At 44.7% G+C, this 13,238-nt stretch overlaps 1 protein-coding gene across 3 annotated transcripts in view; it reads right to left on the minus strand.

The window, feature by feature from the left end:
- Positions 1-13,238, minus strand: part of LOC145353092 (POU domain, class 2, transcription factor 1-like) — a 207,664-nt gene that overhangs the window by 17,185 nt on the left and 177,241 nt on the right. For all 3 annotated transcript variants that reach the window (XM_080203452.1, XM_080203451.1, XM_080203453.1), the window contains 2 exons: positions 9,503-9,611; positions 2,477-2,849 (listed from right to left, as the gene is read on the minus strand). In XM_080203452.1, the coding sequence (XP_080059578.1) occupies positions 2,477-2,849; positions 9,503-9,611 (482 nt within the window). The remainder of the gene's footprint in view (positions 1-2,476; positions 2,850-9,502; positions 9,612-13,238) is intronic.

Genomic DNA, 13,238 nt, shown 5'->3' on the forward strand with positions numbered 1-13,238 from the left:
GGTTAATTAGTAATATCCAAATAAAAGATCCACTGAGAAATAATAATGATACCAATGAATTCTATATTAAATTTACAAGTGACATATTCCAATTAAAACAAAAATCTTATACTTAAACAAAATCAATTACATAGGTATGAGGGCAGAATTGGCTCAGGTTAATTGGATAAATAAACTAACAAGTATGGAGGTAAATGAACAGTGGGAAACATTTTTAAAAACTCATTTTAAAAAAAATTTCCATTAAAAACAAAAACTCAATGAAAAAGACCTACCTATGGCTCTCTCAGAAATTATGGGTTGGATTAAAAGAAGGGGCTTACAAAGTTGCAAAAAAATGTAGCAAGTCTGGGGATTGTACAGGGTTTCGGTGAGACCACATTTGGAAAATTATGCCATTTTGGTGTCCACAATTAAGGACGAGTAAAATCACACGGGAGGCAGTATAACAAAGGTTTACTAAATTGGTCTCTGGGATGAGGAGGTTGTCCCATGATTAGTGGCTAAGTAAAGCTGCCTTATTTATATTCTCTGGAGTTTGGAAGAATAAGAGGTAAATTATCATACTGAAACCTACAAATTCCTGAAGGGGCCTTATAGGGCAGATGCTGAGAGATTGATTCCATTAGTCTGCAAATCTAAAAGCACACGGGTAGGGGCATAATTTCAAGGGGCTGATGACTTAAAACAAAGATGAGGAGAAATTTCTTCACTCAACCGGAATTACGAATCTTTGGAATTCTCTACCCTAGAGGGCTATGGATGGTCCATCGCTGATTAAATGTAAGGCTGGGATAAACAGAAATTTGGTCTCTCAAGGAAAAATAGGATTATGGGGAGCAAGCAGAAAAATGGAATTGAAGCCCAAAATCACCCATGATGGTACTGAGTGGTGGAGTAGGCCCAATAAACCATACGGTCTATTCCTGCTTCTATTTCTTGAGTTCCTGTGTACACTAATAATCAATTTCATTAGTTGGGCTCATAATGTGGCTCATTTACACTTGCTTCAAGAGCATACACTCATACACAGGGACCTGTCCTCTGCAACAGGAATACGTTCAAGTCTTACATTTTTGTGAAATTACCCGTGAGATTTGGGAATCAATAGTTCCCCATTGTTTTCTCTCTGGAATATCATGGCCAACTTGCCAACCAATCAGAATCTCTTTCTACTGTACTATAAATTGTCCTGCCTGTCTAAAATTTGGAATTCTTGCGTTTGTCCTGATTACAAGATGAAAAGCTTTGGTAACACACCTCTCTTTTCAGTAATATTCAAGTTCTGTACTTACTAAGCTACTGTCAATAAAATAAAATGTGACTGTCAATATTTAATTACTTTAAAATATTTTAAGTGCCTCAATTAAAATTCTAAAAAAAATGGACAGTCAAAAGTTTTAAAAAGCTTTGAGAGGTTTGCTATATTTTGATCTGCTATAGTAATCCATGCAGGTGCAATTATTTTTAATTAAGTCACCTGGGCTTCATTCTTAAAATTTCACTTTGTGTCCCAGAACAAGTAAAATGGCTAAGTGCACCTTAATTTCTGAGAAAGCTAAAGATCTATTGCTGTAGTTTATTTGTCAAAATAAATCTTCTCTGATTGTTATAGGGGTAGAATCATAATGTCCAGAGCCAATATGCAATAAGAAATCCAGACGGTCCTTCAGAAAATACATCTACAACATTTAGCCTGTGTCTTTAGTTTTAAGCAGGTTTCACATTTCAAAGTTCATTATCTGCATCAATCATTGGGAAATGCCTGTGGCGTAATGCAAACTAACCAACGACTATGGCAAAGTTGATCAGTTTCCCTGATTAAAGTAAAATGCAATGGTTGACTATGAACGACAGTGTTAAAAGGGATTTTGCAATTAGTCCATCAATTAAATAAGGAATTTGATAAACTTGGTAAAAGTGTGAATACTTTTTTGCAAGCAAAAAAGGGCAGGAAATGACAAATGCAAGCTTTTGTTTTGTGTGGAAATGAGAGACACTTGCTACTGGTATCACTAGAAAAAGAAAGACACTATAGGCAAACCTGCACGCCTTGCTCCCATCCCTCAATTTTTTTGTACTGTTAAAGCCTGCTTCTTTAACTCATATTATCCATGAATTTCCCCTAAAATCTATATAATCATGCTTTTCAAAATGAAAAATTTCTTCACAGGACAACACCCTAGGTGATTCCCTCCCAAGTAGCATGATGCAAACCATTTATTTGTACATGGAGGCTGAAAGAGCGAGGAAAAATTATTTCACATCACATTTGTAGTATAACAACCTATTTATCAAAGTGTGTATTTTATTTGTGAGGGTAAAAACATCTTTTTCCTGGGTGCTGGAGTAATTCAATTCTCTCCCATATGCAGACTTTATGAGATGGCTTACTATGATAATGCTATACATTGAAAATTCACATGTTTGCAGATAAGTTAAAAGGTGTAATTCCGCACTGATAGTGAAAACTTACCCAGCTGCAAACTGAGGGGCTGACATGAGGCCAGGATTGGCTAGTCCTGCAGCAGCGGCCATGGCAGCTAGGCCTGGATTGGTGGCAAGGCTAGCACCAGTGGATACCTGTGCAGCTGCTGCTTGTAGCGCAGTGGTCTGCAGTCCAGATGCTGACACCGTGATTTGGCTTGTGCACAGAGGGTTTACTAAGCCAGTTGAGGTTGACTGTGTGGTATTTGCATCACTACTGCTCGATGACTCAGTCACTGAAACAGATGCTGATGGTGAAGGGGTCAGAGATGGAGAAGTGACTGATGACGTAGAAACTGCAGAAGACAAGCCGGTGATTACAGATGCCACATTTGTAGGAGCTGTCCCTGATGCAGTTGTACCTGAAGGGTTGAGAGATTAAAATTTTAATATGAATTCTACTTCCTAATTTGCATTTTATCAAAATATTTAAAATACTTCTAATCTAATCCATAAAACAAAATATAAAAGATGAGGGGCTGGATTTTCACAAAGTCAGGTTAACTCAAGAGCACTTTAAAAATGGTGACTGGAACCTGATTCCAGAATTTCAAACCCCATTCCATTGTGACTTTTAAGGAGGGGGCTGGTTTGGATTAAAAGCCTGCATCCCCAACTTGTCCGGCACCATTGTGAGGATAGGATGTCCTATTCCTCAGCAATTTTCATGGAGGGCCAGGATTCTCTGACTTCCAATGCGGCTAGGATTATCCAGTCCCGCTGCTGTGAACAGAGATTTGGTTGAGCGCCAAATTCTCCATTCTTGCTGGCGGTGCAGTGTGAGAGACTGGAGAATTCCGGCCAAGGTAGAAATAAATCAGTTCAGTGGGGTAGGGACAGGCTGAAATGATAGGACAGTCAGGTTGAGATTTTGGAAAGGAGGTGGAAGCGAGCTAAACAGGGTTAGGAGCTATGAAAAGCTTGTCTAGTCTCTTCCTACTAACACCACTTTTGACGTCCGCCATCACTTTAAAAGTTTCCTGTTTCCTGACCCTAACTGTCCACGGACGTCTAACCTCTCTACAGCTCCATTCCCACAGGATGGGCTGAAGATCCTCTGCTTCTTCCTTGAATAGAGGCCTAACTAATTCCCATCCACTAATACCCCTACTTCACCTGGCTGAAATTTTTCTTACTCTGGCAAAGTTATCCTTCAACTCCATTCCCATCCTCAACGAAAGGTGTTACTACGGGTATGCACATGGGTCTCAGCTATGCTTACCTTTTTGTAGGATATACCAAACATATCATGCTCCAGTTGCAATCTGGCCCCCTCCTCTATTTTGTTTTAAATGCACGGATTGACTCTCTTCAGTGCAATGTCCCACTCTTGCCCGGAATTGAAAACCTTCCTCAATTTTGCTTCCAAATTTCACCCTGCTCTCTTGTCACATGGCTCATCTCTGACTCTTCCCTTCCCTTCTACCCTCACCTCTACCTCTCAGAAAAACCATACGGTGACCTTTGCTCTTACATTCCACTCCATAGCCTCCATATTCAAAGGATCGTTTTTTGCCGATTTCATCACCATCAGCATGCTACCATCACCAGACACATCCTCCCCTCCCTCCCCTTCTAGAATAACAAAGGGACCGTTTTCTCTGCAATATTCCGGACCACTTCTCAGTCATCCCCAACACCCTGTCCCCCCTCACATATATATTTAAGACGCGGGTTGATAGGTTTTTGATAGGCAAGGGGATTAAGGGTTATGGGGAGAGGGCGGGAATGTGGAACTGAGACACGACAGATCAGCCATGATCTTATTGAATGGCGGGGCAGGCTCGAAGGGCTAGATGGCCTACTTCTGCTCCTATTTCTTATGTTCTTAAAGCAAGTTTCCATGCATATGCAGGCAATTTAATACCTGCCCTTTTACCTTCTCTCTCCTCACCATTCAAGGACTCAAATTATCATCTAGACCCTCTAAAGTATAAGTAGCAGAAATTGAATGGACTTGAAAATTGTGCAATTGAGAGAATAGACCAGAAAGCGACTATTTCCCACCTTTACCCCCCCACCCACCACCCCCTTGCAGCACAGCTGTTTCAACAGAGTAATGGATGTCTGGGCTCAGCTGAAACAACTGCAACAGTCTAGATTATTGACACTTTTATATGGTAGTGGTAAAAGCATTATTTATGAATGAATACTTTGCTTTTAAAATCTTTCTGACATATGCTATTATTACATCAGGGCTCAGTGATTATACAGAGTGTATGCCGAATGACTGACTGGTCATGGATATGCCTGAGGTTGGCATGGAGGATTTGAAAGCCAATGGAGGATAGGTGGTGCTGGCACAGCTTGGCATGGAAGGAGATCAGGATCCATGAACTGGCATGGGTGGGCACTGGGGAGAGTGTGTAGGGTGACGGCTATTTTTGTTATACTGATTTTATTTTAACTGGGATAGAGCACAGAGCATCATGGAGGGCCTTTCAAGCAGTCTACTTCAGCACTTGGCAGCCCCTGTGGCTGCTTTCAACTCTTGTCAGAGGTAGTGGCATCAACCTCGATTAGCACCCTTTCCCCCCGGAATGAAGGTTCTTCCTTGGGATGAGCACGCAGAGCCAGGAAATTTCCTGATTCCTGCTACTCGTCTCAAAGATCCAGCCCATTTTCTCTCTACACAGATGTTGCCTAAACAGTACTTAATGTTTTTATTTCGGATTTCTAACATCTGCAATATTTTGCTTTTCCTACTTACGATTATTGTCTAAGATGACATGAGTATTAGATTGAATAAAATTCTGCTGGGTCCTGAGCAATTGTTGAACCATTCGCCATTGAAGAGTCAATTTTTTGAGATGGGTGTTTTATATGAAGTGTAGCCTGATTAAATGCAATGAAGTGGAACTGATAGGAAATAGGACATCGCTACCATCTCAGTTTCAACAGTACTACTTAAATATGTGCATTCCATGGTTGGTGGAACAGACATCATAAAATGAGGGGGAGGTAGAAGTAACCTGATTCTCAATGTTTGGGCATCCTTCATGGAATCTGGGAAATATATTAGCATGAATAGAGAATTGGTTAATGATAGGAAGCAGAGAGTAGGAATAAACAGGGTATTTTCAAGTCAGTGGCTGTAACTCGTGGAGTGCCACAAAGATCAATGCTGAGGCCTTCTCTATTCCACTTCTCTACATTAGCGACATGGATTGAAGTTGCCAGGCAAAGCTTTTAATCAACATTCTTAATACTTCCCTTGGTACAGTGTTAACTTTTGTCTGATTATAATACAGCAAAGGATATTTTTTCCACATTTAGGACACTACATGATTGTTCCAACACATTGAAGATGTGGTTCTTTAACTACAGTTCAATGTCAAGCATGAAAAACACAGTACATCATTGAGCCAGAAGAACCATTAAATCCATCAAATTTAGATCTGATCATACCAAGGCACAACATTTATGAAAGAATACTCTGCTTGACATTACTGAATTATAGGAATAATTTATTGGTCCATAGCATCATACCTTTGCTGAAAAATCTATTCATTGAAATCAATGAAGGTCAACAGCAATAATTTATGTGACATCTTTGGCATAGTAAAATATTTCAAGTCACTTCACAGGAGCATTATTAAATAACATTTGATTTAAGCCATATTAGGGGATAGCCAGGCAGATAACCAAAAGCTTTATAAAAGGAGGTTTTAAAGCTAAGAAGATTGCATTTATGTAGCTCAAAAGGAGAAGGTGACAGTGCAGAAGGTTGACAGATAATGGTGTGATTTGGCTACAGTGTCAGGTCAGCAGACGGTGTGGGTAAGTGATGGAAGGTACAGCCAGGCAAAGAAACTTCATTCAGGAGCAGAGTGTCATCACCCTCAAACAAGCTTCTGTCAGAGCTACAATGTTGATGCAATGATCTGCAATAAGCTCAAGGATGGCAGGTAAACAAGTATCCTGACGGAAGATGTGGGAGGGGTGATGATAACTGATCCACTGGCAGAGTTCACTTGGTCAGCATTGGGAGTTATTTGGAGGGGAAGATTAGTCCACCAGGATAGCTGGGAAGCCCAATAAAAACAAAGAGGACAAGGTAGTTGAGGTTACTGTTTGTAAGGATGTAATGATGAAGGCCTCAATCAGCCCTTCTGTGGAAGCCAAGAAATAAGCACACAACTTACTGCTGTGCTTACATAAGGGATGGTCAAACCTGGTATAGTGGCAGGCGAGTAGGAAGGTCAGGGAGTGCTGAAGGATTAAGGAGGATTTGGGATGGCACAGTGTCTGAATACAAAAGTTGTCATTAAATAACTTACCAGATAAAATGCTTACTTAGTACCAGAATTGGCAACTAGCACAAGAGTACAAAGAGCGTAATTGGTAATTTGTACAAGATGCTTTAACAATCAATTATTTCTATTAACCAAAATGGCAGCTGAATCGGTTGTAGATGCCACTGAGGAAGCAAGACTGAGACAGAGCATGAATGCAATCAGACTCAATGCTGCAGCCATATCATTACTGCAGATCAAGGTGCAAGGGAAAAAAAAGGTCACAACAAATGAAAGACTATTACTTGCATAATTATGAAGCAGCAAATCTGGAGGAGGACGTGAATAATTTGCCGGGTGTTAGCGATGGAAAGATGGTAGGAGTGGAGGGCCTGAATGACATTATTGTTACTAGAGAGGCAGTGCTTGAAAGACTGGAGGGACTGATTGTGGACAAGTCCCCAGGACCAGATGGAATGCATCCAAGGGTTCTGAAAGAAATGGCGGAGGTGATAGTGGATGCCTTGGTGATTATTTTCCAAACGTCACTGGGTTACGGGGAAGTGCCGGAAGACTGGAAAACGGCTAATGTTACGCTGTTGTTTAAGAAGGGTGGCAAGCAAAAGGCAGGGAATTACAGGTCGGTTAGTTTAATGTCTGTTGTAGGTAAAATGTTAGAATCCGTGATCAAGGAGAAAATAACGAGGCATCTTGAGGAGAATTGTTTGATAGAGCAGACGCAGCACGGTTTTGTTAAGGGGAAGTCGTGTATGACTAATTTATTGGAGTTCTATGAGGATATGTCTAGGGCGGTGGATAGAGGAGAGCCGGTGGATGTGGTGTTTCTTGATTTTCAGAAGGCGTTTGATAAGGTGCCGCACAAGAGGTTATTACAGAAGGTCAGGGGGCATGGAGTTGGGGGTAGGGTGTTAGCGTGGATAGGGGATTGGCTGTCAAATAGGACGCAGAGGGTGGGGGTCAATGGGTGCTATTCGGATTGGCGGTTGGTGACTAGTGGAGTGCCCCAGGGGTCAGTGCTGGGGCCTCAGCTATGTACCATTTATATAGATGATCTGGAGGAGGGAACCGAGTGTATGGTGTTGAAATTTGCTGATGACACGAAGATTGGTGGAACGGCAAATTGTGCGGAGGGTGTGGAAAGTCTGCAGAAGGATCTAGATAGTCTGGGCAAATGGGCCAGGAACTGGCAAATGGAATTTAATGTTGGCAAGTGTGAAGTTGTCCACTTTGGTAGGAATAATGGTAGGAAGGACTATTACTTACATGGCGAAAAACTGCAGCATGCGATGGTGCAGAGGGACCTCGGGGTCCTTGTGCATGAGTCGCAAAAACCCAGCCTGCAGGTGCAGCAGGTGGTCAGGAAGGCGAATGGGATGCTGGCCTTCATAGCGAGGGGGATTGAATATAAAAGTAGGGAGGTCTTGCTGCAACTGTACAGGGCACTGGTGAGGCCGCAGCTGGAGTACTGTGTGCAATTTTAGTCGCCGCACTTACACAAGGATATTTTGGCCTTGGAGGGAGTGCAGAGGAGGTTTACTAGGCTGATACCGGAGTTGAGGGGGTTGAACTATGAGGAGAGGCTGAATAAACTAGGCTTGTACTCATTAGAGTTTAGAAGAATGAGGGGAGATCTCATTGAGACATATATGATGTTGAATGGGATGGATAGGATAGAGGTGGAGAGGCTCTTCCTGCTCAGAAAGGACAGTAGGACTAGAGGGCACAGCCTCAAGATAAAGGGGGGGGGGGGGGGAGCGGTTTAGAACAGAGTTGAGGAGGAACTTCTTCACTCAAAGGGTGGTGAATCTCTGGAATTCTCTGCCCGTTGAAGTGGTGGAGGCTGCCTTGCTAAATATATTTAAGACGCGGGTTGATAGGTTTTTGATAGGCAAGGGGATTAAGGGTTATGGGGAGAGGGTGGGAAGGTGGAACTGAGACACAACAGATCAGCCATGATCTTATTGAATGGCGGGGCAGGCTCGAAGGGCTAGATGGCCTACTCCTGCTCCTATTTCTTATGTTCTTATGTTTATCTTCCAGTGATCACGACTGGTCATTCAAGCTGGTCATTCTCCACTGGCTCACTTTCAAGTAATTGCAGTATGTCACCATACTTTATATTCTGACACTGCACTGGTTAACATAATTTTACTGTGCTGGAGTTGGATGGTACTGATTTTTATTGACATCAATGGCTCCATTACAAACAGCATAAATCCTCAGTTGTTTTTCCTTACACCAGTTTTCAAATCACAGACTGGAAACCTCAATTTCATTCAGATTGGAGTGCATTATAATTGGAGGAATGGTTTGTCACCCCACGAAGTCAATGCTGATTAATTTAGTCACTTTCTTGGCTGGTTGCAACGATCAACATTGAATGCATTGTGCCTTTTTTTTAATAATCCAATTCAATCAAATCAAGTCCAATTCAGAGTCTCAACAAGTTGAGACATTCCGATCCAAGCTGGCAAGACGGGGCTCTTTGGGCTTGATCTACATGATCCAAGCTGATTGGAGTAGGCATCGCTCCTGCTCCAAGGCTTCATTTCATTTGCATCTTAGCCAAAAGGCTGAGACGCCGCTTTTAAAAATTGCTTCAAATGAAGCCAAATGAGTTCAACCAAGCACAGCATGTCGATACTACACTTGATCCTAGCCAAAAGGCTGAGATCGAGAAAACAAAAATCTTCATTCAAGTTATATAATGTTCATGCAAACAGCGCCACATAATGTATTCATTAGAAGCAGCTTCTTACCTGAAATGCTGAAGTTGGTTACGCCAGCACTGGATACAGGCATCTGCATTGCATTTACAGCCAGAGTAGTCGGTGTACTACTTGTCACAAGGTTACTGGTGCTGGCTACCTATTAGTAAAAACATGTACTTTGTCACTGAGTAACATTTTAAATATTAACCTGTAGGGCAGAAACAGGCCAAAATTAAAATCCTAATTACCAATAGTTTACAGGTAATTCAGGCAAATCTTTTAAAACCATTCAATTGCCAGATGACACTTCTTATTTAACACAAGAAGTTAAGTTGATTTTGCTTGGGTAGTCAATTCTATAGTAATATGTATATCAGTTAAGATGACAAAAATGCAACATTTTTGCCTATGGTGCATTACTCTATTATATTGTCTGTGGGAGAGGGCTAATCCACAGAATACCAAGGGTTAAGTGCTGATGGCATCAATTTCCATACCAGTTCACTCTCTTCTTCCTCCCATGACATTAAAAAAGCCAGAAAGTATGCATAGTCTGGCTGTGTGTGTGGTGGCTGTGTTCTGGCAAGGCAAGGGTTAATGTGTGATTGGAGAATAGTATGAAGTAGAATCACATGATGATAGGCTACACAGGAGGGTCTGGAAAGAGCCAGCATGGAGACGGCACCCATGCTGGGCTGTACCTTTGAGATGTATATCGTTTATTTGTTAATAAATGGTTTATATATGGTTTATATACAAGCCTCCAAGCCTTAATGAAATACTGAACAACTTTACAACATGGTGCGATGGTGGGATAGACACCAAAATCCCAAAGAAGCTGGAGAATAAAGCCAGAATCTCAAAGCATGAAAGAAAAGAAACTGCAATCTGACCTGCAAGAAGTGCACCTAAATTGATGACACAGTTGGGGATCGCTTAAACAGAAGCATCACTGCAGACATGGAGTTGAGGACTCCATCAGAGCATGTGGAGATCCATTATCAGATCTGACTGAACACAGAGATAAGAGATCTGATTAGATCGCAAAAGGCTGAGCAAGATCCAAACAACAATAGCCCGAGAGTCACAAGAAAAATCCAGCATGCGAAATGAAAGAACCCAAAAGAAAGCAGAGACAAGAGAACTGGCCAGATCATAAGAAGGGTGAGCAAATATAGTTGAGATTATCTTTTCAAATAGGCAGCAATCATGAGCAGCATTAGCATTCCAGAGCGCAGCTGCAAGAAAGCTGCAGCAATGGATCCACAACCAGTGCTGAACACATGGTAGCTGAGCTCAACTGAATGAAATAAATACTTTTAAAATGGTAGGCAGAGCCAAAAAGCATCTTCCATTTAATTCCCAGTCTTAGAAAACTGCAAGACCAATTTAGACCAAGGCAAGGCCCAAATCAGGTACAAAACTGGGCTTCTTAAGAGAATAAAAAATATTAGATTACAATAGCGCACCAGGATTAAGTAAGCAATCAGAAAAAGAACAAGTTTGTGGGATTTTGTGCGTATTTGCAGAGTTTGTAAGTACAGATACATCCTCAACCACATTTGGTGAGGTATTAAAAGCCGTTGACAAATATATTAAATCCCCATGTTGTGGAAAGCGCAGACCTTAAAAAAAAGTTTTACAATCCCCCCTAATAAAGTGTTGAAAGGCAGGGAGACTCCAGGTCAAAGGGGCAGGCAAGAGGACCCCAGGCCAAAGAGGGGGGGAGCAAGGACACCCCAGGCCAAAGGGAGGGGGCAAGGACACCTCAGGCCAAAGGGCGGGGGGAGCAAGGACACCCCAGGCCAAAGGGCGGGGCAAGGACACCCCAGGCCAAAGGGCGGGGCAAGGACACCCCAGGCCAAAGGGCGGGGCAAGGACACCCCAGGCCAAAGAGAGGGAGCTAAGGAGACCCCAGGCCAAAGGGACAAGCCAAGGACACCCAAGGCCAAAGGGAAGACTAGCAAGGAGACCCCACGCCAAAAGGGGTTCAGTGGCAAGAGACCCCAGGCCAAAGGGGGGGGGGGGGGGGGGGGGGGGAGGGGGCAAGGAGACTTCAGGTCAAAGGTGAGGGGAGTGGCAAGGAGACCCCATTCCAAAGGGGAGCATTGGCAAGGAGACCCCAGGCCACAGGTGGGGGGAGGTGAGAAGGAAACAGGCAATTGGGGGGGGGGGGGGGGGGTGACAAGGCAACCCAGGCCGAGGTTGGGGGGGGGGCGCAAAGGGACCTCACGCCATGCCCCCCCCCACCCCCAAGGAGACCGCAGGCCATGGGGGAAGGAGGGGTCAAGGAGACCGCAGGCCTTGGGGGAAAAGGGGGTCAAGGAGACCGCAGGCCTTGGGGGAAAGGGGGGTCAAGGAGACCGCAGGCCTTGGGGGAAAGGGGGGTCAAGGAGACCGCAGGCCTTGGGGGAAAGGGGGGTCAAGGAGACCGCAGGCCTTGGGGGAAAGGGGGGTCAAGGAGACCGCAGGCCTTGGGGGAAAGGGGGGTCAAGGAGACCGCAGGCCTTGGGGGAAAGGGGGGTCAAGGAGACCGCAGGCCTTGGGGGAAAGGGGGGTCAAGGAGACCGCAGGCCTTGGGGGAAAGGGGGGTCAAGGAGACCGCAGGCCTTGGGGGAAAGGGGGGTCAAGGAGACCGCAGGCCTTGGGGGAAGGGGGGGTCAAGGAGACCGCAGGCCTTGGGGGAAGGGGGGGTCAAGGAGACCGCAGGCCTTGGGGGAAGGGGGGGTCAAGGAGACCGCAGGCCTTGGGGGAAGGGGGGGGTCAAGGAGACCGCAGGCCTTGGGGGAAGGGGGGGGTCAAGGAGACCGCAGGCCTTGGGGGAAGGGGGGGGTCAACGTGACCGCAGGCCTTGGGGGAAGGGGGGTTAAGGAGACCACAGGTCTTGGGGGAAGGGGGGGGGGTTAAGGAGACCACAGGTCTTGGGGGAAGGGGGGGGGTTAAGGAGACCACAGGTCTTGGGGGAAGGGGGGGGGGTTAAGGAGACCACAGGTCTTGGGGGAAGGGGGGGGTCAAGGAGACCGCAAGCCTTGGGGCAAGGGGGGGTCAAGGAGTCCGCAGGCCATGGGGGAAGGGGGGGTCAAGGAGTCCGCAGGCCATGGGGGAAGGGGGGGTCAAGGAGTCCGCAGGCCATGGGGGAAGGGGGGGTCAAGGAGACCCCAGGCCATGGGGGAAGGGGGGGTCAAGGAGACCCCAGACAATGGGGGGAGGGTGGCAAGAAAACCCCAGGCCATGGGGGGAGGGGTGGGAGGCAAGGAGACCCCAGGCCATCGGGGCATAAGAAGACCCCAGGCCATGGAGGGTGGGGGCAATGTCCAAACAAATGGCAAGATGTTTGCAGACCATATCAGCACAATAAAGTAAATAATTTGGTGCAGAAGAGACTGAGAGGCAACCAAAAGGCATAATAATAGACCTTTTTGGGAATGCAAACACATCACACAACTGCGACAGCAATTGGCAGTGCAGAGTAAGCAGATGGCTATGAATGAATGAATGTTCAGATGAGGTACGGTTTTGATAGTTAACCAGAAAACGACAGGGTAGCACTGCGGGTAATGATAACCAGAGTGTGTCAGGAAGATCTGGAGCATACAAATATATGAGTGCACCAAATAGAATAAGAGCAAGGAAAAATAGATGGGTATGATATAATTGGAACCATGGCTAAGTGGCCAAGGCTGGGAATGGAATATTCAAGGATATCTGATTTTTCAGGAAGAAAGAAGGAGATGGAGTACCTCCCTCAAATTGCAGATATCTACTCAGGGACCTGAATTTCTGC

Source organism: Carcharhinus amblyrhynchos, chromosome 15, assembly GCF_965287045.1.
Source record: "Carcharhinus amblyrhynchos chromosome 15, sCarAmb.v2.hapA, whole genome shotgun sequence".
NCBI lineage: Eukaryota > Metazoa > Chordata > Chondrichthyes > Carcharhiniformes > Carcharhinidae > Carcharhinus > Carcharhinus amblyrhynchos.